Raw genomic sequence first — 26,018 nt, 5'->3', positions numbered from 1 at the left:
ACTCTTGATTAAATGTATTTCTAGACTCGTAATCCACCAAATATCACCTCTGATATTTGGTCTATATGTGCAAGTTAATTTATTTCAGTTATTAAATTCAAGTGAAAATGTATCTCTGACAACTACTGCCTTGCAGCTAACGGAAATATAAAATTCAGTTTCTGAAAGAAACATGAGACCATTAAAAATAGAATTAATATGCCATATTATAGTCATTTTATGGTAATGGGGTAGACTGATTTAATAGTCGGAAAAAGGTTTTTCTAAAGAAGGTGTTCAGAGTGTGCACAATCCAGAAATAGCTGCAATCTTGAAAGAATTGTGTAGCAAAGACAGAGTTGTAGAGAGAATCAAAGAAGTATAAAATATTACATCAGTGCATAAAGCACCAGGAAACAAGATGCAGCTGTCGTTTAAATTATTTTGAGCCAATCCTGAACCATATTCAATGTAGATTCCACCTCGAATAAAGTGAAAAAATAGCTGCTGTTTTTTCAGGTGAAACTAAATTTTAAATTTTATTGGAAATACTTGTGCCAGAGTGTGAAGGAAGAGTAAATGTCATAACTGAATTAACTTGTTTCCAGGCTAAGTGAAGTTAGTCCTTAAAACGGTGAAAAAGGTTTTGAGTGTAATTAGAAGAAACCCTGAAGTGAAGGTAGAACCTGAGGTTTTTTTTCAATATCGACAGACAAAACCACTTGCCCTACCTGCAAAACAAAAAAAAGTTTCCTGTAGAGAAATTAATGTGCGTGGAAGTGGAATAAGCGGGGATTTCTCTTCTGGATGCCAGACTCTCCAATGGGCTCAGGAATAAGATGCAGGCTGACCTCTCTGCTTGAAATGCTCTTTCAATTAAGCAGCTTTTGACTCAAATCTGTGGCGGTATTGCACACTCAATACTTCCACAGTTTCAAGAACTTGCCTAAAGCACCACTTCAAAATAATTGCCGCCCTTCTAAGTGTGTTACTACTTATGGATTTGGGCTAACTGTAGAAGGTTAAAAGTTTACGTTTCTGATGTTGAGATTCAAATGCACCACTCCAGTGAAGAGAGAGGGGGGCAGAAGGAAAGGAGTCCAAAGGAAAAGTTGGACCAAGTTAAAAATGAAGCAAGCAGAAGAAAATGGAATATAAAAAGAGGGAGGAAAAAGACTTCTACTTCTGTTTCATCTCTTTGTGCTTCGCTTGACAGCTCTTTGTGGATGAAGAACACGATAGCTGGGAGCGGCTCTGACGTTGGCACCCTATGAAACATTTAATTGCGCCATCATTCAGGGGAGGAAGGGAACCGATGGGTTGTGCTGCTGCGTCGGCACGTCTTCTCCAAGCCGCGAAAGCCCATCAGTGCTCCCGCTCGGCGTGCCAAGTGGGCCGGGCGAGCCACTTTATGAAATGGGTCATTAGCTTGTAATATTATTAGAAACACTTAGGGCAACCGTCTCATTTATCTGCAAGTGTGATCACATGAGAAAATTTGTTGCAATGTCGGCAGCACAAGTGGGACTTGTGACTCTTGTCCTGGAGGTTGTTGATCTGTTCCTCATTATTGCAGACTTTGAGGACACACTCCACAAGCTTATGCCGCTGTTGGCGAGACAATCGTGTTCTCAGATGATGCATGTTTCACTGTTGCATGAATGGGCTTTTTTTTTTTCTTGCCAGTAATGTCCAACTCACTGAATCTATAGGGAGGCGCTTCAAAAATTAGCTTTGAATTTTGGCTACATTCGCATGTGTGCCATATGGAAGAAAGCGTGACCATTTGTACATTACACATGTTGCGTGTTTGTCAGCTGTTGCCTACCGACCTTCGTCAATTTGTTTTTTTGTCTGCAGTGGAAAGTGCACAATGTAAGGGAATGTGGCAAGATTTGCCACCAATTCAGAGCAGCAAATGTGAAAAAATAAAAAGATTAGAGAATATTGATTATATCTGAAACCTGTTGGTAACTTGAACTTTTAAATTTGTCTTCACACTAGATGGAAGTTTCTCATTATTAGTGACCAGATTCAGTGCCATTGGAAATATAAGCCAATAATGATGATGTAATAATGATGAACTCATCCAATACGCCAGTAAGCAGCAAGTGATCATGGTTGTTTTGTTTGTGGTCACTAAAGTTTAAAGCTCTTATAAACTCTATTATGTGTCGCTAGTGTCCAATCAATACAGTTTAAACATTTCCCCCAAAGAACACACTTCCTTTTGCTGTATTTTTGGAATATTTTGAAGCATTGATCTTTTGTTGCGAGGTAATTTAAATTATCTGTCCTTTAAAGTTAACATCATGCATCACTGACTCTACTTTATGTGACCTTTCTGCCAGTACTGGCAGGATGAAGCTGCACATTCTAGCCATGAGAAAATAACAAGTGCTTTAGGATGTTTTCACACCTGGTAGTCCAGTAGACTCTGTTTGATTTGGGGACCAACTTTAAACATTTTATGTTTTCAATTGGTGTGGTCCACTTTCTCACACTACTGTGTCAAACAGACGAAACCTTTTGAAACACCTGTTTACCTCCTCGCCTGTGCTGGCGCTGCACCAAGAACCACTGAAGAAAACAATATGAAAACCTCAGAAGCACAACTTTCTTCTTTACAAAATGTAAACAAAAATGGAGTGGTGTGAGATTTTAGTGGTTTTAAGATTTCTCTTTTGTCTTTGGCTAAAGACCACAAGCTATTTCTCAGGCTAGAACTAGCTAGAGCTAGACTCATGCATTGTTTTTCTTGTATTGACCCAGAATGCGTTGCACTTCAGTATACGTCCTGCTTTAACATCCCTCTCCAGTCTGCTTGGCATTCAAATATTTATTAAATCCACGCCACTGTTCACCTCAACCAAACCAAAACCTAGAGTTTTAGGTTTTGAAGAAGTTAGGCTTTCTTTGTAACAACACTGGAGTTTGATCAAAGCAGACTAAACAGGACTGGTCTGCAGGCATCCTTACATGTTTTTTTCATGCTTGGTCAATTACAACCTATTTTTTGTTAAGAATATGAGATTCTTAAAATGTCCTTGAATTTGAAGGTGATTTATTCTTTAAACTTTGTGGTGCATCCCCGTGGATTTGAACTGCGACTTTCTGCCTGATATAGTGGGGCTTACTTTGCACATACAAGATTTAGTGTTTAGCTTGGCACTGCTTTGGCCCTGTTCTGGACGTTGTTCTTTTGAAATTTGCAGTCATTAATGCTGATGTCACTTCTCTCTCGCTGAAGCATGGTTAGGAAGCGGAAGCAATGTCTTCATAACCGTGCCTGCTTAATAAAAAAAATGAAGTGTTCACAAAATGACACAAATTAATCAGAAAAACATGAAAGATCTTAATAGAGCACATTGTCCTTGATTCGGTCTCCATGACTTTCCCCATGAGTTATTATTTAAACATTAATCAATTAAAAGACAACGGCTTTACACTATGTGCATTGTAATTCATGAGAGTTGCTTCTGATTCGATGGGAAAAAGGTCATTGTGTGAGAAAAGGACAAATCGATGCTATTCATAAAGCACTTTCTGTTCTTGTCTCAGATTTATCTACCATTTAATCCATCAATTGGTTATGATCTCATTCCACATCCATTTATATGTTATGCAGTATATGCGATACCTGATAAAATTCTGCACACAATCTATTAGAAGGAGTAATTCCCTATCGCTGATTCCCATCATCAATCTGGGATGTGCGGTGCACGCCAGGAGCTATTTGGTGATAAAGTGCCACGGTTGACTTTTCGGGTCACCCCTCACTTTCTCTTATTTCTTCTTTTTTGTATTTAGCAAAGTTGTATTATAAATCTACTGGAATTTCACATAAAAAACCTAAACGTCCAAGAAAGAATTTAAAGCAAACACTACCTCGCATGAATAAAACTCTTGAAACTAATTGCATTTCATGTTGAGGATACGGGTGGAAGAACAATTGTTTCTGCAAAACGAGAGCGCATGAGAAAAAGAATGGCTCATGGGAAGTATGTATGTAATGTTTTATTGTCTGGAGCAAAAACAAAATTGAGGGGGGAAAAAAAATCGTGAATGGAATTAGTTTTGGTTTTAGGGATTTTTCTTTAATGCTGTTTTGATCCCCCATACCTGAGCGGCTGCTCGCACAACAAAAGGATTCGACACAATCCGTCCCGCGACTTAATACTTCTGATGCTGGGATCCTAAAAACTGGGTCACCGGCTTTGCGTTTGAACTGTTTGCCGAGCAAACAACAGGATCGGGGCTCGGTGTCCGTGGCGTCGGCGCAAGCTGCTCAGTCTGGCAGACAGCATCATAAGATCGCCCCCAGGGTAGAGCTCAGCAACAGACTACAGTTCAGTCAGGAAGTGGGGGTGCGCGGACAGACAAAGGCGGCGATTATGATGGTGCTTCATTCATCAGGTTTGCTAAGTACACAACGCAACGTGTGGACACTTGAGGTGGAATGTTAGTAAGAGCCCTTAAATTCTCATTTCACTTTTTTGTTAACAGCAAAATGAGATTTAACTCAGCAAAAATATTGGCTTATTTATCCATATTGCCTGACAGCTAACCAAATAAACAACTTCTATAAGCTTGACTGTAGCCCATTTCTAATTTAAATGTTAGCTACACTAAAGTAAACACTAAATGCACTTTTTAAATAAGTGCTTACTGTTAAGGAAGAAAAGAAATCCAAAGCTACATGGCAATGTGTGAAAAACTGATTGGCCCCTAAACCTAATAACTATTTGGGGCCCCATTAGCAGCAACAACTGCAATCAAGCATTTGCGATAAGTTGCAATGAGTCTTGTACGGCGCTGCGGAGGAATGTTGGCCCACATCAAACACTTGTTCACACCACTGTGCACCAAAAGGAACACATTAAATATACAAATGATATAATTTAAGCCTGTAATATTGCATGCAGGTCCACTCAGTATACCTTTGTTTTAATGGACTGACAAAAAAATTCTTAACGGTCACATTAGAGGTTGGACAATATAATAGTATGCTGATAAATCAAAGTGTTAATTATCTAAAAACTGAATCATATAAATCCTGGAATTATCCCAGAAGCAAACAATTCTGACATAATTTCATATGGGTATTGGGTCAACCAAAACAAAGAATAAAATATCAACTGCTGTCATTTTTAAACATCCATCAATCTCTAGTCCAGATATATCCAACTCTTCAACTTAAGCCAACAATAAAGATCAGAGAAGAAGACATACGGGTCAGGTTACAAAGTAGGGAGGCCTGGTTCTGTTTCGGGTTAGAAGTGACTGTTATTTCATACATTGTTAAATTGGATTGTTTAGTATAGCTTGGGTCGACTGTAGCCTTCTTTTGACCTTGTTGAGCAAAAACATGGTTAAGAAAGCCTTAGACTGGACAGATCAATAGAGTTTAATTCTAACTCACGTCCCATCAATTAAAGACAAAATGGATGGATTAACACTGAGAGACTTTTGCAACACAAGTCGGCTTGCTCAGCCAATGCAAATATGTTAACACTTCACTTCTTTCAATGCATCTCTGGCTAAATTCAACTTTTGGTCTCATATCCTTCCACTCCGAAGATCCTAAACTCCCTTTGCTGCTCTAACAATCACATCCAGCGGGGGCCATTGTTCTGCCTTTTGCTGCTCACAGTTCATTAAATGTCAAGCCGGAACTCAAAAAGGCGAGAAAGCATTGCGGCCTGGGCGATATCATGTGTGAGACATTAATTGACTAGTGCTTACTTCAAAGCACCCCGGTGAATCTCTGGGATACAAATAAGAAAAAAAGAAAAGCAGTGATCAATATTGTTGCCCAGAAGAGATCTTCTGTTGTTGTGCTGTCGGATATGAATATTTATGACCTGCGGCTTCGGGGATGCTGCATCAGATAGACCATTTTTATAAATAACTGGGTGAAATCTTATGGATTTTTTTTCAGACTTCTGTTTGAAAACATTTTTGCTAATAACCCCAATCTATCATCTGTGGTATATATGAGATGGTGGCCACTTTATTGTTGTAATACACATTGTTATTCTGTGTATTGAAGGTATTATTTGGGCATTTTCTTACAATATTTCAGGGGGATCTATGTAGAAAAACCACATTTCCAAATCAGTAATTACATTTGAGGATACAGGATATTTTTTTCTCTCTGGCTGCTATTCAAATCAAACATAGGCATGGTTTAAAAGGAATTGTAAACAGTCACAGCTGGTGTATGGTGCACTGTTTGAATTAAGGTCTTAGTTTGTTTGGCCGTGTGAGTCGAGCTTTGAGTGTGTGCATAAGAGTGTAAACAGGGCACTTTATGTCCAACTTTCATCTGTGCCTTCCATTTCATTTCCAGTGAGCTCGCTGCGCATTGTGCATTGGGCGGCATTGTTCGCATTTCCACATAATTGCGTTACACATGATTACAGTTGGTGTACAGAGGCATTACGTTGAGGAGCTACAATCGAAACCCGGACATCCGCGGTTATCACAGCGGGCTCTGCTCATATGGAACAAGAGGCACTTAGTCCTGATGTACCACCGGTTTCGTCATTGTTGTGCAAATTTATGCAGCAAAATGTCACCGTATCAGCCACTCTGGATGCGATGCTAATGCAAATTACTTTAAGTAATGTCCTCGAGTTCAGAAGAAACCCTCGCAGCAAGATGCTGTATGATAAACAAGACCTACAAAAAACATTACGTGACATTGATTCATACATTGGAAATGATGTATAACCTGGGTAATTACTCGGAGAGCATGAACCTGGGTCCCGTCCTGTGGACATATTTACTTCCCTTGAACTTTTTTCAGATTTTGTAACATTACAACCATAGCCTTTAACGTGTTTGGTGGTGGTCATGTGATGTATAAACACAAAGTTGGGTGTCAAAAAGAAGTGAAATTATATTTTTCAACAAATGAACATCTGAAAAATATGAAAGGAATTAGTAGTCAGCTGCATTTCCTTTTAATAATCCCAAGGATCAGCAATATGACGATGCAAGATTGTGACAGATTAGAATATGTTGACAATCTGCCACTGCAGAAATATAGTGGGATGGTCAATAAGGCAAATTTTTTGCATTGTATTTTTATGATCTCACTCAGCTACATCATATTTCCTCATTTTTCCTTCAGCTTCATAAATGAGCTTTTATGTGTCAGGGATGACTTTCTTATGTTTGGTCATTACAATGGTGGAAGTAAAGTATTGGTGAATATTATTTGATGGTTTTTGATTGTACACATTGTCTGACACATTGCTGAGGATGAACTGTGTTTTACATAGCTATCATTTTGCTTCCCTTCATGTAGAAGGAATCTGAGCACTCATCTGAGCACTCATCATTAACTGTTATGCACCTTATAGTGTTATGCACCTTATAGCTATAAGGTGCATAACAGTTAATTCTAAGTAAATAAACACTTAGCAGGATGTTTGCACTTATCTAATTGGTCTTGTTTGTGTTTCAAGTCTAAAATACGCTGATGCATTTATTAAATGTAAATTGTGCTTGATAGAAGTTAATTTAGACAAATGACTTAAAAAAATTTACAAGATGCGCTTTGTCAAAGTGCTCTGTTGTTTATTTTCTTTAATTGCCAGGTGCTGTTGTAGCTATAACATGCTGTTAAATAAACAAAGCTGCCATAATGGTTGACCTGTTCTGTTCCAGAGGTACAAAGCATGGAGAATTCAGTCTATTTTTCTGGGATGAGTGATTCACGCTAATTTTCAACCTCTACATCTTGTTTATTAGTCGTTTGTAGCGTCAACATATGATGAAATTATGTTTTGCATAGCTTGGATGATTTGCTCCTTACCAACAGATGGAAATGCAACTAATTCAGGTTATGTTTTATGCAACACTTTTTAAGTTCCCACAAATTTTGCATAATATAAGGGATGGAAGCATAGTAGCATAAGAAGAAACCTTAGCAGACGTACCTCTGCCAGCTAGCCTTAGCAAACACATAGGACACAGAATTTATAAGAAGATGCTCTATTCAGTTGAGATTAATGCTGCAACTAATGATTTATTTAGTTATTGATTAATCAATTATTCTGATGATTAATGAATAAGAAAAAAATTGGTACATTCTAATGACTTTTCATTTAACCACTCATGCTTTTTAAACAGTATTAGAAATAAATTAAGATTTAAATAAACAAATCAATTTCTTTTTTAAATAAAGTATACATTTTGACAAAAATGCAATAACATTGCATTCCTTTAGTTAATCTGAACCCGGTGAAGCTAAAACTCTGGCAATGGATGAGTTCTGGCTAAAACATATTCAGTTAATGATTAATGGGTTAATAAATTAGTTGATGATTATTTGAATGATCAATTAATCATGATTAATTGTTTCAGCTCAAGTTCAGATGCAGAAAAATAACCTAAACATGGAAACTGGATGGCATTCAACAAGGCAATTAGAGCAAACGGTTTGAGACTGAGTTACAAGCTTACATTTCCAGCAGCATCTCTGTACATACAATAATCAAACCACACTCATTCTGTAGCAAGGGTTGAAAACGCAGCTCACAGACACCGTGGAATCCGACATCGCATGAGCTACTCTGTAAATGGGCAAGAAATTCAGTTTCTATGTGTGCAAATCTGGCAGGAATAACCCAAAGTCTCCATTAAGGGTGGTGCTGAAAGGTTTAGTGACGAGATGTTTATTAATATTGTCAGAAGGAACTGTGTATTACATCGGAGGTTTGAAATTTGACTTTAGTGACAGCTGATGTAGGATGTTTGAAGGGCATCTGGGCGGCACCAGTCAAGTAATAACATTTCAACCTGTCTGGTACACTAGCTAATCTAAAAATATTTAATCTCTGAATTATTTTCACATTCTTATTTAGCTTACTTACTTTGCTAAAGTCACACCTTGAGGTAAGGCTCCTGCTGCTTATGAGTAGAAGCTGCTTGTTTGCTGAAACAATGTGTGCATGTAAATATATAGCTATTTTCCTCATGCAGACGAGGGATTCTGTTTTTAGATGCCAGCGCTGCATGCCAGATTGTGTGCTTGCGCATTTCAAGCTTCAGAGCCTATATGTATTCTTGCAGCAGAACTTTAGATCTGCGGGTTATTATAGGAAAATGAGAGGATCTGCAGACGAAATGGAGAAAAGGAAAGAACTCTGAAGGCATTGCAGTGTGATTAAAGACTACGCTTGCTCCAATCGGTGGGGGGTGGAATTATTCCACAGCAGGAAAAAGAAGGAAATGCAGCTTAAACATGTACATCCACCTAAATATCCATAAGCACTGCAGAGGACAGATAAAACATGTCGAGAAAAAGTCGTAGTATTGCAGTCCAGGTTACCTGGTGTGTTAATTAGTGAGGAGGCGGAGCACTGCTGAGAAGCAGACAATTTGCAGAGTCACATCATATAGCAATTCTTTATTTTTCCTCTTTCAGATACAACTTCTGTTTATATTCTGTACAGCACTGAAGGCACACAAAACCCAAAGATAAAATGGAACAGAAGTATATACAAAATATACAGAATAAATAAGTCAATCTAGTTAAAGTAGAAAAGCTACAGAGAGTGTGCTTACATGAGCTGTTTCTGAAAACAGGGAACGTAAATCCGGTCCACTCTGCAAATGTCTCTGTCTTCAACTGTTCCTGGCTGTTTGTTGTTTTTTTAATGAATTCAACAGAAATATAATGGCGTCGGTCTCCCACATGAAATGAGCACATGGTGAGCGGCTCGTTTCTGGCAGAAATGAAAACTAAACCGTTTCAGCAGGACTCTTGTTGATTGTCATGCACCATCTTATGGCATTTTAAATAGTGCAATGCGTTTTGTACAAGTTGTGTAGATACTGTACTCCACTTTCTGACTGATCTGCCTCAGTCTGTATAAAAATAAAGTTCCTCTGACTGCAGCTTTGCAGCGCGTTGGATCAATCATCTGTCAGGAGGAGAACCTCGCTCCTATCGCTGTGTTTTTTTGTTTTTTTCTTCCTTTTTCAATGTACTTGGCTGTACGAACTGCTGACTCTACGGCACGAGAACTCTGGTTCCAGCGTTAAAGCTGCTCTCATGGGGGGTTGACAGGAGGGGGGGTGGTGTAATCAGGTCACGGCCAGAATCGGGATAGACTGATTAAGCAGAATTCTGGGTCAAGCACTGATTGAAATTCACTCAATTCTTTCCAAACATCTGCTTTATCCTGGGAGGAGGCCGAGTCGGGGGAGTGGGGGAGAGGGAGTTGTGCTGCGTGGATCAATTCGCTCGGCTGCTGTAGGAGCATGAAAATTTAATCACATGTAAAAAGCTGATAGAGTGGATTTCAGCGTGGGTTTTAACCCAAGCCTGCTCGGCAGACAGCCACAGCTTCTTCCAGGTTTGATTTGGCTGAAAATGCTTAGTAGGGATGCACCGATCAGTTGGCAAGAGATGAAATCGGGACGATTTCCCCCTCCGTCAGCAGGTTCAAATACAGGTAAGGTGAAAAAAAAACCTCAATTGAATTGTTTTTTATTGATGACATACATCAGAATTCCTCTTAAAGAAGTGTAAAATAAAATTTGGCACAGAGTAAAACAGAAATTGGTCTCAGCCGGAAAAAGCCTGATTGGTGCATCTCTACAATATTCCACCTTCAACAGATGAGCAGAAACGGAAAGATACATTCTGTGCTACAATAAACACATGTGCCTGTGTGTATATATATATATATCTATATCTATCATATTTCTATGTTTTTACATTTCACACTGTGGAAAATAGAGGAGGGCAAACAGGCCAAGGCACTTGGTTCAGACATGATATATATGTCAGCTCAGTTAAACGCAGTCTGATGTTCCAGAACCTCCAAGTAGTCCGGCTCCGTGTGCAGGTTCGCTTTGAGCTCAAAGTACTCGTTCTTGGTTTGTTCCAGCATGACCTTGCGTGGTCTAGAGTACATTATCGCCTCCATTAGCTTTAGCTCCTCCTGGTGCCCTGGGACCTGCATGTCCATGGCAGGCTGCAGCTGCGGCAGGTTTTTCCTGAAGTACTCGGTTATTCCGAGCTGCTGCTGAAGCTCCTTCTCTCTCTCCAGGATGTTCCTGTACAGAGAGCTGGGAGTCCCCAGGGTCACGAAGTCCCCCGGCCGCTCCTCAGCTATGGCCCTGAACTTGGGGTTTCCCGTCAGCGGGGAGGTGTTCTCCTTCTCCATGATGCTCCGGCAGACATGGTGCTTTGGATCATCCAGACTGTAATCCAGATCTGAGTCGTGGCCCTTGTGCTGGGAGCAGTAGGTGGGGTTCCGGCAGATCTGGACAATGGGGCTGTGAGATCTGTCCTCATATAAGGAACCGGGCCCTGTCCTCTGGGTCACGGTGTGGTGGGTGGTCTTCTGCCCATACATGCTGTAGTGTAAATGGATCGGGGAAGTGCTGCTGGTGTTTTCCCGTGCTGGTTCCTCCGCTGCCTTTTTCTTTGCCTTCCGCCGCCTACGGTGCACCACGAAGACCACCAATCCGGCCGAGCAGAAGATGATCATGAGGATAAAGATGAGGAGGCTGAGGATGAGCACTGAGAGCGGTATGGAGTCGGTTAAGGAGATCAGGAGACCCTTGTTTGCAGGGGGCCCCTGCGTGACTGTGGATGTCTCCAACCCAGGACAGAGCATCTCGTGGCGAAGACTCCTCAGCTCCGTCTGCTTCACCTTCTTGGGGGTTTCACACAGAACAGAGCCCACCACGGTGTCTGTCTTAAGCTTCTCCACCCACTGCTTGAGACTGAGCAGGTCGCAGCTGCAGTCCCAGGGGTTGTCCTCTAAATAGATCTGCTCCAGCACGTTGAGCTGATCCAGCACGTTGCTCACCGGCAGGTGCATGAGCAGGTTCTTCCTCAGGTTTAATTTGACCAGGGGAACGTTGCGGAAGATCTGAGCCGGAAGGGAGCTCAGTTGGTTGTTGTTCAGTGACAGCAGCTTCAGTTTGGGCAAGGGGTTGAATGTGCCTGGCGCAATCTCCTTGATGAGGTTATATTCCAGGTAAAGAGACTCCAGGTTGTGGAGGCCCACGAACATGGTGGAAAACAGCTTCTCGATCCTGTTCCCGTTCAGCTGAAGCTTTTTCAAGCTGCTCAGGCTGAGAAATGTTTCGTTATCGATGTAGTCAATGCGGTTGTTGGCCAGGTTGAGCAATTCCAACCTGTCGTATGTGACAAAGTCATACTTAAAGAGTTTCTGGATCATGTTTCCTGTCATAACCAGCTTAGTAGGGCTCTCCTGAAGTATTCCGATATCAGACACCTTCTGAATCCCTCTGTCCTGACAGTGCATCAATAACCCAGCCTCCGGGTGATTGTGGCATGAACAGTGCTCCACGCAGGGACTGTCGGGAACATGGGAGGGTGTCTGTTTGGGAATCTGAGATACCTTGGACGATGGCGTAACAACCATATCCATTGATGGCGGTCCCTCCAGCGGGAGGTCTTTGTGGAACGGACACAGAACATCCCGTTTGACTTTAGCCAGGATGGTTCCCTTCAGGTGCTGCGGTGAGCTGCACACCACGTCACTGATGACCGACTGTGCCCTCATGTTCTCCATCCAGGTTTTTAAATGGAGGACATCACAGTCGCAGATCCAGTCATTGTCCTCCAGGAGGAGCTCCATGATGCGCCCGATGTGCTCCAGAAAGCCCACATACGGCAGCGTCTGGAGCTTGTTGCCTCGTAGGTCTAGGTGAGTGAGCGGCACGAAGCGGAAGATGTTGCTGGGTAAAAACTCGATGGAATTGTCATTGAGGATGAGGACTTTGAGGCGGATCAGCTTGTTGAATGCCCCTGGCTCGATGATCCGGATGAAATTCGTGTCGGCTTGAAGGAACTCTAGATTTATCAGACCCTGGAAAGTGTCCTCTTTCAGGGTGACAAGAAAATTGCTATTTATGTGGAGCTTTTTCAGGGAACCGAGAGTGTTAAAGACCCCTGGCTCCAGCTCTTGTATGCTATTACCCCCGATGTGCAGAGAAAGGGCGCCCCTAAGCCCTTCCATTTCCTCCACTCGGAGCTCCACTAAGTCATTTTTGTAAAGGTTCAGATGGAAGGAGACACCTGACGGGATTTGGATTTGGGAGATTTTGCTGATGTTCCTCTGCTCGCAGTTGAGATGAAGGACGCCGTCCTTTGCCTCGCAGGAGCACAGAGACTCACACGACTCGCTGATGGAAGACGACGCCTTTGAGGGATAGATATCTTGGGTGTGAGCTGCCGACAGAAACAAGCCGATTAAAATGATCCAGGGCTGCATTCTGGACCTGGATATCTGTGGAGACAGAAAGGAGAGAGGAAAAAAAAGTGGTTTGATTACATTGGTTTCAGAAACGAATAAAAACACTTGGTAATTTTGTTTAAAACATGATTGTTTTGATTATCATGCTTTAAAACATAGTTTCTACTGAGTGTACAGATCGAGTTCAAACATGCCTTTATGAGGTAATCATATGCATGTAGAGAAAACAAGTGGTTCTGTATTGGATTAAGGCACAATTAAGGAAAGCCTTAAAATAAACAAATTCACCAACTCATTTAAATGCATATCTGCAACGCTGGATAGGTTTGTCTCCTGCAAAAGACCTTGTGCAAGGTTGGAGAAACTACAGGGAAATATACTGCACCTTTCATGTCCTTTTATTTAAAATATAAAATAAAATAAGTATTTTTGGTCTAGTTTCTAGTGCAAATATCCTGGTGTACTTGAAATAAGATAAAACTGACAAGTAACTTTTCAGTACGACATAGGAGCTTGTTTTATAAAGTCAAAATATTGAGGAAAAAGCACTAGCTATAAGTGAAATAATCTGCAGTATAAAAGGACATTTTGGCTTATAGTATGTGGAAAAATATCTTGTTCCACTGGCAGATTGTCACCGGTATCCAGTAGTTTTTCATCAATGTCGACAAATTATTGACTTAAAGCAAGCACCTCTAACATATTGAAAATGTACAGTACTTATTTAGTTTACTCTTATTTAAAGTATACTAATATATTTGAACTAGAAACTGGACCACAAATACTTGGTAAAATGTTATTTTTGCAATGTGATAATAAAGCAAGTGGTCAATCTTTAGCGGGTTATTTTCTCCTAGGATTTTCCTGTATTTTGCCCAAACCATCTTGTAACTCTGATTAACTTCCCATTCAAATTAATTTAATTATACAGAACCAAGAAACCATGTTTATTTATATTGGTCAGGACATGTAGCGCACCGCCTTCTGCTGTCACCACCATTGTTCTCTGTGGTTGATGGTGTTCTTAAGGTTGATTTTCTTCCAGCAAGCGTTTTGCTTGCAGGAGGAAAAAGGTAATTTATGATCTGCTCTGACTGGAAATCCTTCTTTGACATGTTTGGTCATAACCTGTGCTCTTTTTGATGTCCAAAAATGTTGAAATGCTGTTTTCTGATACAACGTTGCTAGGAACTTCTTTATCTCTGACTAGTCCGGTGTGTTTCTTGATGTCCATGATGCTGTCTGTTCTTACATTTACTCTTAAGATGACTATAGAAAGCAACAGGATGTGTTTAGAGTAAAAAGAATGGAAGACATCCAAACCATCTGAGATGTTTCTTGCTAAAAATGACTAGCATCACAATTGGTATTCAGACAGTGGGAAGCAATAACATTTTCTGCAGTATTGGGTTTTATTTCCAGAAGCCAAAATGCATTTGGATTGTACCGAAGGACATTAACCTTCTGACTACACAAGAAAAGAGATGAAGATGCTCCCTTTCCACTGACTCAGTGTGGGATACTTCTACTTTTAAAAAAATGACTCTCATTCCACTGAATTCTCTGCCCTTTATACATGCTGACTCATCTGAGTTAAGACTTTCTCAGTGTGAGTCATGCAATGTAAAAGTCGCTACAGTCCATGTCAAAGCCACATTTATGACAGCTGCTCTATCTGACTGATGAAGGGCTTTGTGTTTCTGGTTTAAAGACATCAGTCTGAATCCTTTAAGGTTATCTGATGGTTCCATCTCAAAAGCTGGCAATGCTGTTCGCTAAATTTTCAACCGAGCTCTTATGAAGAGGATTTCAGCTGAATTTCCCTTGAGTGACAAAAGGAATAATAAAAACGGACTTTTCCAAAAAGCAGAATCAGCATTTGATCGAAATCTATTACACAAAGTTGACTAACACTCCACGGATCAAAAGCTAATTCAGTCCCAGGGGGACCGGTGGGGAAGTGTAGACATCTTTCTAAGATCAAGGAACAGCCAGACATGCCGTGTTAGCTAACAGAGTTCTTCAAAGAGGTAGGATACAGAATATGACAGCTCTTCTTGGTAATGAATCTGATTAGCTTCTGAAAAAAGCAAGAATGGGGCGAGCCCGGCTCAGCTGGGTTTGTTGGAGAATGAATCCTCTGACTGATGATTCAGCCGCGATAGTCAGCCTTTCTTTTGAATTAAGTTCGGGAGAATACTTCCACCCAGTTGAGAGTCGATGAGGCGTGGGCACACTCTGACGGGGTGTTTGGCCTACAGCAGATACTGGGGGTGTGTGTGTGTTGACACTGGGGAATGTGGACTAAAGTAAAAATATAAATCCTACCTCTGTTACGCAACACCACACAAATTCTTTCTATTTCTCACTACAAACAGAAGACCTCAGAGAGAAGTTTGGCTTTCTCCGACATTCCCTCTCCACTATAACGTTGCTCACTTTCTTTGATAAATTATTGTGCGGTCGAGTGGAAATTATTGATTAAAGCCAAGTCATTGCTATTAGGTATTCAGACATAAACTGCAAGGTCACTGTCGGCATTCCAGGCACATATCTAGACTCGTGCTCATTTCCAAGGACTGGAAAATCAGAGGTTAGCCTGTTGCAGATGACCGTAAAAAGCTGCTTCTTCCCAAAATAAGGAAATCGATCGCTATAAATGTGATTGATCATTCGCGTGCAGTGTATCTTAAAGTGAATATACTAGTAATCCCTCCCTTTCCAGAGTAATTAGTTGTGTGTTGTTGCCTCCAGCAATAGCTTGTGCTCCAAATTGCCATGAAAATCTCTATAAGTCAGACATCAGCACGGTGGAAAATCTTCCCGAGACAAACTCATTATAGAGCTGCTACAAAACCAGGATTTGAACACATGAAAAAGGAGAGTAGTTTATTGCAGTCTGAAAACCCAGTGTTAAACATGCAGGAAGTTACTCCTATTGTAATGTAAAAATCCCATAAAGTTCCAGATTAAGAAATCTTCAAGGACCCAAGGAAGGAAGGAAGGAATGACTAAATAAGAAATGACAGACAAGTAAATAGACACAATGACAAATGAACAGATGAAGGGGAAAGATGAACAAACATGGGCAAATTAATTGTCAAACTTGACAATTGAGTCAACCTCCAACAAACGATTGGTCGGACAGAAGACTGAACAGACACACAAATGGTCAGCGGGACAGAGTGGGATAAAATTCAACTGGCAAGTGGAGCAAATGAACAAAACGTTGGATAAATGAAATGAACAGACAGGCTAGAACAATAGAACCAACAGGTGAATGAAATGGCCAATGGATAGAAAGGAATGGACAAATGACAGATGAACAAATGGACATAAAGCAACCAAATGGAGAGACAAAAAAATAAAGGAAAACAAAGGGACACAAGCTCTTTCTTTTTGCCTCCATGGTTATTCTGACCTGGGGAATTCTTTAATCAACTTCCATAATTTCTTTTGGCTTTCTCAGGATTCCCCCAAATGTACCAACCCCACGAGTGTGATTTTCTGCGATCAACAGCTGCTAATGTTTATGAACGGTAAAATTAAAATCTAATTTGTTAATCTCATTAATTATGAATTGTTTATTCAATAAAAAACAACGGGACAGGGAATGTAAGGCTGGGACGGAAATATCTTCCCTTTTATTGGTTACCAGCAAGAGCTTGTTTGAGTCCCTGCGTGAAGCAGCCACCACTGTGCCCTGCTGGCTTCCAGGACAATACACAATGAAAAAAGGGACTATTAGGAGATGTTATCTGCATGATAGCACTGCAGATGGGAGGTATTGGAGGCAGGAGCCTGCTGCTCTCTGTCTTCTGTATTTCAAACAGACTTCTTTAACAGATCCATTTTTCAGGCAATCAATGTTCCATGCGACTCCTCTGTGACGGCTGGAGGAGATGAAACATTTTTCCGGTCTTGAATTGCGCTCATATGTATGGATTTGAATGTGCTTCTTTCGCTGTTCAGACAATTCAATTAGGAGTCTTGTGAGGGCCCTGAGAGTTCTCAGCTCTCCTCGCCGTCTGACATCAAAAGTGGTGCGGACCTTAGGTGGGTTAGACCGCGGAGATGAAGTCGAGAGGAGAAGGGAAAGGCAGTGATGGAATATTTATCAAACATGGAACCCCTCCAGCTGCTGTAACGCAGACAACAGGGTCTGCCCACTTATAAACCCATAAAAAGCCTCTTCACACTTCATTTAAGCCAGCTGTAAAGTGTTGCGGCGGACTGAGGTGCTCCATTATATCATGAGACCTCATCATATCAAGTCCTGTATGACCAGGACTGCATCCTTAAATAGATAATATTTGAGTGCTGAATTTGTACACGCTTAAGAAAAAAACAGATTTGTATTGTATAGTTTGGTATTCTCACATCTAATTTGATGCTGTAGGCCTTGTGGTCGCATATGTCTTATCTGAACGTTTGTCACAGTTTGGCACTGAAGCAACACACAGAACAGAGCAGAACATGGACCTTGAGTTGAACTGTACAGCATAGAGCACACTATATCCAGGAGACAGCTTAGTGTATTAATTTGAGAGGAAATGAACACAGCTGTAGTCGTGTTCAGTGCTTGTCACTGTCAGAGTAAGTAATGCACGCTGGAGCCGTGAACAGCCCACGAGGCAGGAGCCTGATCCATTTTTCTGTAGGGGAAGGCGAATATGAAAGGCTTGTTATCCACGGTGGCGTCCCACAGATCTGCTGGCTCGTCCAACTCGGATAAAAGTCATATGGATGTCACTACGCTGCTGAAAACTGAGTCAAAGATTCTCCATCAGCTGAGAAATGGATGACACTGTGCAGCCTGAAAGCATTAAAAACTTCTGTAAACTACCTCCATCTGCAGTATGTTAGCATTAACCAGAACCAGAATAGATTTGGTGTAAATCTCTACTTGCGGACCTTAACTTCCTGATACAAACATATGCTGATAGCACTAAGAATAGAAGCACCAGGTCTGCATAGGAGGAGAAAAGGGAGGGCGGCTCACCTCCCCATGGCAAGGGTGATTTGCCAGGCTTGCATTTCAAATGGTCTGTTTAACTAATGCGCAGTAATTAGTTCTCCAGAAATGAACAGCAGTGTTATAACAGCAGCATTGAGGTGCATTTCGCAGGAAGACCCATCTGCGGCCGGCAGATGTATGTTTGTCGCCGACAACGCTGTCGCTTTAAAAAGCGACGCTTTCTGCTCTTCAGTGAGTCACCGGCAGGGACTGGCATACTGGAAATGGATCTGTTCAGAGCAGGCAATAAAAAAGGTAGCTGTATGAGAAAAGCAGAAAAATGACATGCAGCAGAGACCATCTCGTCTTGAGTGGTGCCCAGCATAGTTCATAACAAGTGGTTAGCCTGAATCAGTCGATAAACTGATCAGATGGAAGGTTGTTCTTTTTTGAGAGATACTGGCCAAAATATTTCAACTTTAAATATTTAACCAAACCTCTGTTTCTGTGACAGCAACACAAATCTGAAAACTATGGGAAGCATTTCCACCTCTGATGCTTTAAAATAAAATCTAATGCAAGAAAATGTACTTCATTATAAGATAGGCATTCTGTGTGTAAATACAGCTGCGTGCTGAAGTTAACAGATGTTTTTGTTAATCTTAACACACTTTGTGGTGAAACATGGTAGCAGTATCATGCTGTGGGGATGTTTTTTTCACAGCAGGGAAGCTGGTTGGTCTTTCCAGGAGCTAAATATTGATATTGATGGAAGAAACGCCTGAAAGACTTACAGCTGATGCTACGGTAAAAATCATAGACTTGCAAAAGCAACAGATGTTATTTGGAAAGAATTTGAAAAAAAAAAAAATTTGTGTGGAAACACTGGATATTATTTCATAGAAGAAAAATTAAATAAAAGATAGATAATATCCGCATTTAGGCATCAGATCATTTGGTCTGATTTTCTTTTTTATTAACCTGCCAGTTACTGATACCATTGTTGATCTATTAAAAATGTTTGAATAAAATATGTTAAATTTTCTGTTTTTAAAGGTGTTAAATGAGGAGCCAGTTGAAGCGGTATGAATACCTTTGCAGAATTGTCAGACAGCACACTTAATCTACATCTAAAATATGTGGAGATGACAAATCTGCTCACTGAGCTGGAACAAAACAAGTTTCAGTGCAAAAGATTTTCTTTTACAAACTCATTAAGCAGAAAACGTTAACAAAAACATTTAAACAATTTTTAAAACAGCAAAAAGTTTTTGATGAGTTTTTGCTTGGTAACTCAATTGTTACCAATCAAAAACTCATCCTCCTGTTAATATAAACAGACACGGTATTATCACCTCTCCCCCGCTACCTCCTAAAAATAAAATCTTATAGTGAAACTTGTATAAAACAGTCAGTAGGTGCTAATTATATTGAACGGTAAGCTCCCAGCTCTTCAGCAGAATCCTGCTGGGTTAATTAATTGGACAAACTTGTATAAAGTCGACCTACCAGTGACTGGAATAATAAGAAACTAATTAATGACAATTAGGGAAGAAGCTCTCTAAAAAGACATTGTGGATGCCAGAAGCAAGCATCTGCTTCTGGGTGACTATTGTTCATGTTGGCACATTGTAGAGGGATGTTAAGCTTCATGCATGCTTATGAAGCATATCATCAAAACAGGGGCCCCAGCTTTAAGCCCTGAGGGTTAAAACCTTTCAGCTACTCAAGCAAAAACACTGCTACTATCTGTATATCCTGTTATGGAAAAATAGAAAAAGAGGTCAAAAGCTAAGCCTGAATTTACTGCTTCCGATTCTTCCTTCGCCTTGCCCTCTGACTGTACATTCACCAGATGCTGGCATAATTCACTCCTGTGTGACACAGAGATCGGCACAGGTTCGCTTTGTGATGCGCAGCTGGCAGAACTGAAAAACTCCACCTGCGTGAAGCTCTGAGCCCACCAATTTCTGGTCCGAGGAAATCCAGTCTGCTGCCGGCGGAAACAGAATAAGAGAGGCTGATAGAAACCGTGTGCAGACAGAGGCAGATGAGTGGAAAATCCTTTCATGGAAGACAGAATAACACCCTTCTGAATTTAAAAAGATGTCTCACTGAGTTTTAGTCTCAGTGAGACTAAAAATCAGTCTCAATCTTTAGAGTTTTCCAAATCTCTAGATTTGGGAAACTTTAGAAATCTTTCTGTCTGTATGGCCTCTTTTATGCAACAGTGGCAGACTTAATTGAGTGCCTGACAACTAAACAACTGGTCAGACCTGTCCGCCTGGACAGAACCAATTAACTAGCAATGCCACCGAGGGCAATTAGAGAGGTTCCAGTTAAAACACGGGGCAGAAGCTTGGAAGTATACTTTTTGTTTTTTAATAAAAGCCAATCTCTAAAATACCCAGAAGTCCTTATTTGTTACTGAAACAGATTAGGTTGGATATTGGTGTTGTTAAGATTAGCGGCATTTACCGACAATACAGGAAGACACGTGACGTGGGTGCCACAGATGGGAGTGTTTGACTTCAAACAAAGGCAGTCGGGTGTTTGCTGTCCTAAATAACCTGCTCGCTAAGCATTTCAGCAGAATCACAAAGCCATCATACTCCTGAGAAGCCTTTTTGTCATTTAAATACTATCAATCATGCACCATTTTTTGTCAGACTAAGGAGCAGCAGTGCCCCAAGTGGAACAGACATAATGAGGAGCCCTGTGAGGACTCTATTGACTCACCAGTCCTCCAATAAAAGATGGCTGGCCTGCAGCTATTCTATTCCTCTTAAAAGAGAGCTTTTTAGTGAAAGTGGCTATTTTCTTGCAGGTGTCTCGGATAAGACTTGTGGACAACAGTAAAACAGCATAATAACTAGGCGTCTTGTCCGACAACATTTGCTAGACGAAAAGTCCAACCTGATCATTTACTTTAATACACTAATGTATTGGGTGAAAAAACACAACAACCTGCCTCAGCAGCATCACAGAGTGAGACGGTGAAGGTTGTTTCATTTCATTTCAGTGTGACATGGAATAGCCTCCCCTACTCGTCACCATTTTCCCCACCTCCTCCGAATTGGAAGTGATGCGGCTCGCCCTAAAAAGTCAACATGGTCACTATATACACCCACGGAGTTGCTGGGATCCTGCCAGCGCCAGCGGCCTCTCCGCTGCAGTCCAGGAGAAATGATAATTATGACATCCGCCCCCTCAAGTGGCAAGAGACAGTTCAACTCGCTCAGCCAAGAGAGCAGGCCCTGTTTTATTTTTCGCTGCACATTTGTGATTGATTCAACATTTTCTGGGCTGCTCCTCTCCGCCTGAACACAGTCTGATAGCAGCTTAAAGTTGCAACTCTAAATCTGCATCAGTCAGGCCAATATTACTTAGCTGCTTTACTCAATAAAACACCTGGTCAAACACATAATTGTTTACCTTCATTGCCAAGGTACTTATCACCACTAAACCGCAGGATATCTAGGACAACATATTTGTTTTTGCCCTAATTCCCTGTAGCTGCCTGATTATTTCATATGAATCTATTGCAACAAGACAGGATCTTACACCTCTTACACTTTCACTGTCAAAATGTCAGACTTTTCAGGAGGTTCAATGTTTTTGTCTAGGTTTTACAGTATAGTGAGTCTAAAAATACATTATTCCACAATCATTTTTCTTTTCTAATTACACTTGAATCCAAACTTTTCTAGACTGAATAGAAATCTGAAGCATGCCGGATCATTTCTCACTAAATCACCCAGGAAAAAACATTCACGCCACTCCAGTGACATATAGCTAAGCTGTTTGGCTATTAACCATTGATTCATCCAAGCAAGAAATTGGAGCCCAGACTCAATTATGCAATTCACAACCTAATTAGAACACTGCCTTCCTCATTAACTTCCATTTAAAAAAGAACTATAGCCTCATGTAGTAGACAACGATGCTGCAGGACCAACAACTGAACGAATTAGCTGTTATTGAAGGCGTTCTGATTGGCTCTGACGCAGCGCGCATTAAACACACCTGTGACAAATGAGTCTTAATTAAAATATTAATGCGCAACACGTTCCTCTGTAATAAATGCTGCATAAAGCAAACACGTCGGTGATGCGTTATTATAATATGAGTAACAAACACTCAACGTTAACTTTAATAACGGGCAACATCAGTCCAGGTTGCCATAAGGCAGCGCGACACTGTGGGAATACTGTAACTGTGTGTGGCAGACAGCCAGGTGTGCTGGAGTTAGATAATGAAGCACCCCACACCTCCCAAGTCATTTTCTGTCGAACATGCCCTCTGTTATGTTATTTATGTCCCACGTTTTTATTTTAAAAAAAAAATTATATATATGTATATATATATATATGGCTGCAAATTGCGCTACAAGCTGGTTTGAACATGTCCGTAATTGGACCTGAATTTCCACAGTAAACTGGTCCGCAGCTGTAATTAAAAGTAATTAAACACCTTATACACACATGCATTCTCAGCGCCTCTCAGCTTCGTGACTTACCGAATAAAACCGAAGTGGAGAAAAGCAGGGTAGTCCGAATGTCAGCATACTCGTACCATTTTTAAAATGTGGCCAGCCGACGCATGAAAAGGGAACGAACGGCCGTCTCTCTTGTCCAATATGAGCTCCGTTCAAGCCAAAAAAAAGAAAAGGTGCATAAACTTCAAAGCCGTCCCGTCTTGCTCCCGTGTACCCTTTCTTCTGCTTGTCTCCAGTTATTCCAATGCACGTAGGGGACAAGCTTGAGCACTCAAGTCCCGGGTTGATGGGTGTACACCATCCGCAGAGTTAATTAAGATTAAAGTTGAAGATTCGAGGTAACTGATTTAAAATAGGCTACGGTTGCGCCCCTCCAGAAATTCATGCAGCTCTTGTTATATCAGCAGCTGTCAAACACGCACTCTGCTCTGATCTGCTCTGCTCTGGCGCTGCATGCGCCGCGCGCTCTGTTTAGTTAACCAATCTGAGTTGTATTGGTCTCGCGCAGTCATTTGCATGCTGTAGAGGTGGACAAGTCATAGAGTCGTTGTCAGGGTAACTACAGTATGGAAATGTGCTTCCGTTTTGGACTTTAAAAATAAAATCTGCAACGTGAAGCTTTTTTTTAATAAAATGACGAACCCGATTGCTTTTTTTCCCCACTTTCTGAATGTATTTCAATCATCTCTTAAATAAAACACAAATAGGATTCGTTTTAAGCTTTGGTAACACTCAATTCTTTTACATCCAAATTCTAAAATCTAATTTTAGATGATGTAAAATGACCAAGCTTCCGTCATTTCATTGGTAAAACTTGGGAAATGATGGGTCTCTTCCTTGCCAAACAGCCGGTGTGCGACTTGACGGCAAGATGTGAATAGCGCTGAGGGAGGTGAATCCTTAAATTAGCGACAACCAGTAGAGATTGTACGCACAGTTTAGTCATCTGTGGAAACCTTACTATGTCACTAATTTTACTGTAAGATTGTATGCATTTATGTGGAAAATCATTTTTTGTATTTAAAACAATCTTAGATTAAGCGCATTGTATTTTTATTCTTAATTGTCCCACTTTTCTACACCACGCAGCTGGAAATTAGATGTGGCTTGACTTCCTACTCTAAAACACTTTCTTTTGATTTCATTTGAGTAAAATGTTTAGTGTTTTCATTGTTTTTCGAGTCATTCTCGACTCGAGTCATTCTCGAGTCGAGTTCATTATTAACTGGAGAAGAATGTCATAGAAAATAATTAATTAATTAAGAGTATGTTTTAATTAGGACATCAAAAACGATGTCCTAATTAAAATGATGACCTAATTATTAAGAGTATAATTTTTATTCTTGCAATGTAACATTTCATACGTTCACTGCCTGGTCTGCACAAATTTCAACTCTTGTCTCCTCCCACCCGTGGTCCACTTTACTTTGCTGGTGTCTAAATGGGGCATAGCTGGTAACTCAGACAGAAAGGCTCTGTCACTGTTAGACAGAGTGCCTCCTCTATGAGGTTCCTATCTAATTATGGGCAAAAATAAAATAATAATAATCTTACATTGATAAGCTTTAATTAACCTGCTGCTCTCAGCCCCAAGGACAAATACAATACTGTATACAGCTGGCACAAACAGATAATGCTTCCAAAATAGACTTGTCTAAAATAAAAAGGAAACAATAGGTTACCATGGAGGTGCATCATTTATAACACTTGTAATAGTGTTAAATTTCTTCTTGATAAATAAAACTAGAGTCTTGGTGTGTAGTAAATGTTAAATCCATCACACAGCCAACAGAAATCAAGCCACTTTGTGTCCTTGAAAACGACTCCAGCGCTACCAGCGCCAGCTGAGTTGTTGCTCAGCCTGACCCCTACCCTCCCTGTGGCGCGGACACTCATAAACCATCACCATCATCCGGACTCACGCCGCCACGCGACAACTTTCAAAGCGCCAAATAGTTTATCTGATTAAACTGCTCTGAGTAATTTAGGGGAAGTAAGTGATTAATCTGAGTCTAACCCGTCCCTCTGAGCTGCTGTTTTCCGCAGGCTGATCACTTTCAGATGGGTCAAGAATGCCCCCCTCACCTTGTGTTTTAGCATACTGGCTGCTTAAAACCAGGCCAATTTGTCATGGATCAGTGTAAATTTGCTCCCATCTGGAACATCAGAGAGGTGCTTGACCTCACTGATCACACAACCTAGATATTCTCTCAGAGGAGGCCGTCTGAGAAATGAGAAGCCAGACTTTAATAAACCGGAAAGGTTATAACCTTGAAATTACACAAGAAGCTCAATTATCCTAAATGTTGACAGTATCTGCAGTGTAGTTTCTCAATGCACATAACCTTGAATGAACCAAAATATAAGCCTGAATTTTATAGTTTAAACTTTGCTTTTATATTTGGGTAATAACAGATGGTGGGTAATACATTGGACAGTGGAATAAAAAAAAAAAATTTCCATACTTTTCCAAACTAATTTTACACAACTTTGAATAGAAATAGAAAAAATAGTCTGTCCATCTATCCATGACAGATCATAGACGGACAAATGGATGGACAATCTTAGATGATGACTGGATGGACATTGTTATTTAGACAATGCAGGAACAGGTAAATGTAGCCAATCTTATCAATTGTTCATAACTTATTGTCAGTTGCTCGACTTCATTCAATTTCCCCCCAAAATTTGGTTGGACACAAAATAATTCAAATTCAAAATGATTTTATTTATTTCAAAGGAAAATTAAATGTGGTTATAACTGATATAACCCAAGTTTGTTGAAAGAATGGCTGTGGATGGGATTGTGCCTCGTCACTGTCATACATGACACGTTGTGAAATGTTTACTCCTCGGTTCCTTGCAGTAAAGATGCTTCAGCATAGCATGTCTTGGGTATCACCATCAGTTGTCGGCAGCTAATCCATCTCATTTGCTTTTGCCACTCCAAAAAAAAAAAAAAAATGCAAAAGTACAAACTAGTGAAAAGGAATCATGACCAACAGTGTGACATGAACGTCTCATTCGTTCACACCCGAAATGACCTGGGTTCCAATTCCAGATATCAGCTTAAACAGACTATGCATGCAAAACCATTATTAATATATCCCCTCTTCTAGATAACTGTTTAAAATACCCCATTGTCCTTTTCTTGTTTTAGAAATATAAATAAATCCTTTATTTCAATTGCAAAGTAGACTCGGTTTTAAAATAGACAAAAGACGAGATGTGTATCTGTTTTGTTTGCATGTGATGCTTTGTGGCTTGAGGTGCTGACAGGCCCCGCTGTTGATGTAGTTATCATCTCACTGACGGCACACTATGTTTA

General features: G+C 40.6%; 1 protein-coding gene across 1 annotated transcript; it reads right to left on the bottom strand.

Moving 5' to 3' along the window:
• Nucleotides 1–9,380: 9,380 nt before the first annotated feature.
• slitrk6 (SLIT and NTRK-like family, member 6) lies at nucleotides 9,381–23,218 on the bottom strand. Its single transcript, XM_032556894.1, has 2 exons — nucleotides 22,712–23,218; nucleotides 9,381–13,268 (listed from the first exon to the last, which is right to left on the bottom strand). Exons 1-2 carry the CDS (start codon nucleotides 22,757–22,759, stop codon nucleotides 10,791–10,793), a joined length of 2,526 nt encoding a protein of 841 aa, XP_032412785.1. The 5' UTR covers nucleotides 22,760–23,218; the 3' UTR covers nucleotides 9,381–10,790.
• Between the last annotated feature and the right edge of the window lie 2,800 nt (nucleotides 23,219–26,018).

This window comes from Xiphophorus hellerii, chromosome 24 (genome assembly GCF_003331165.1).
Source record: "Xiphophorus hellerii strain 12219 chromosome 24, Xiphophorus_hellerii-4.1, whole genome shotgun sequence".
In the NCBI taxonomy this organism is placed as follows: Eukaryota; Metazoa; Chordata; class Actinopteri; order Cyprinodontiformes; family Poeciliidae; genus Xiphophorus; species Xiphophorus hellerii.
Note: the sequence above shows the minus strand (reverse complement) of the source record. Positions and strands in the feature narration are given on the sequence as shown.

Bases quoted from the DNA above. Each gene is read 5' to 3' on its own strand.
- slitrk6 (XM_032556894.1), bottom strand. From the start codon at position 22,759: ATGCTGACATTCGGACTACCCTGCTTTTCTCCACTTCGGTTTTATTCG. The intron at 13,269-22,711 runs GTAAGTCACGAA...CTGTCTCCACAG, and splicing joins CTCCACTTCGGTTTTATTCG to ATATCCAGGTCCAGAATGCA.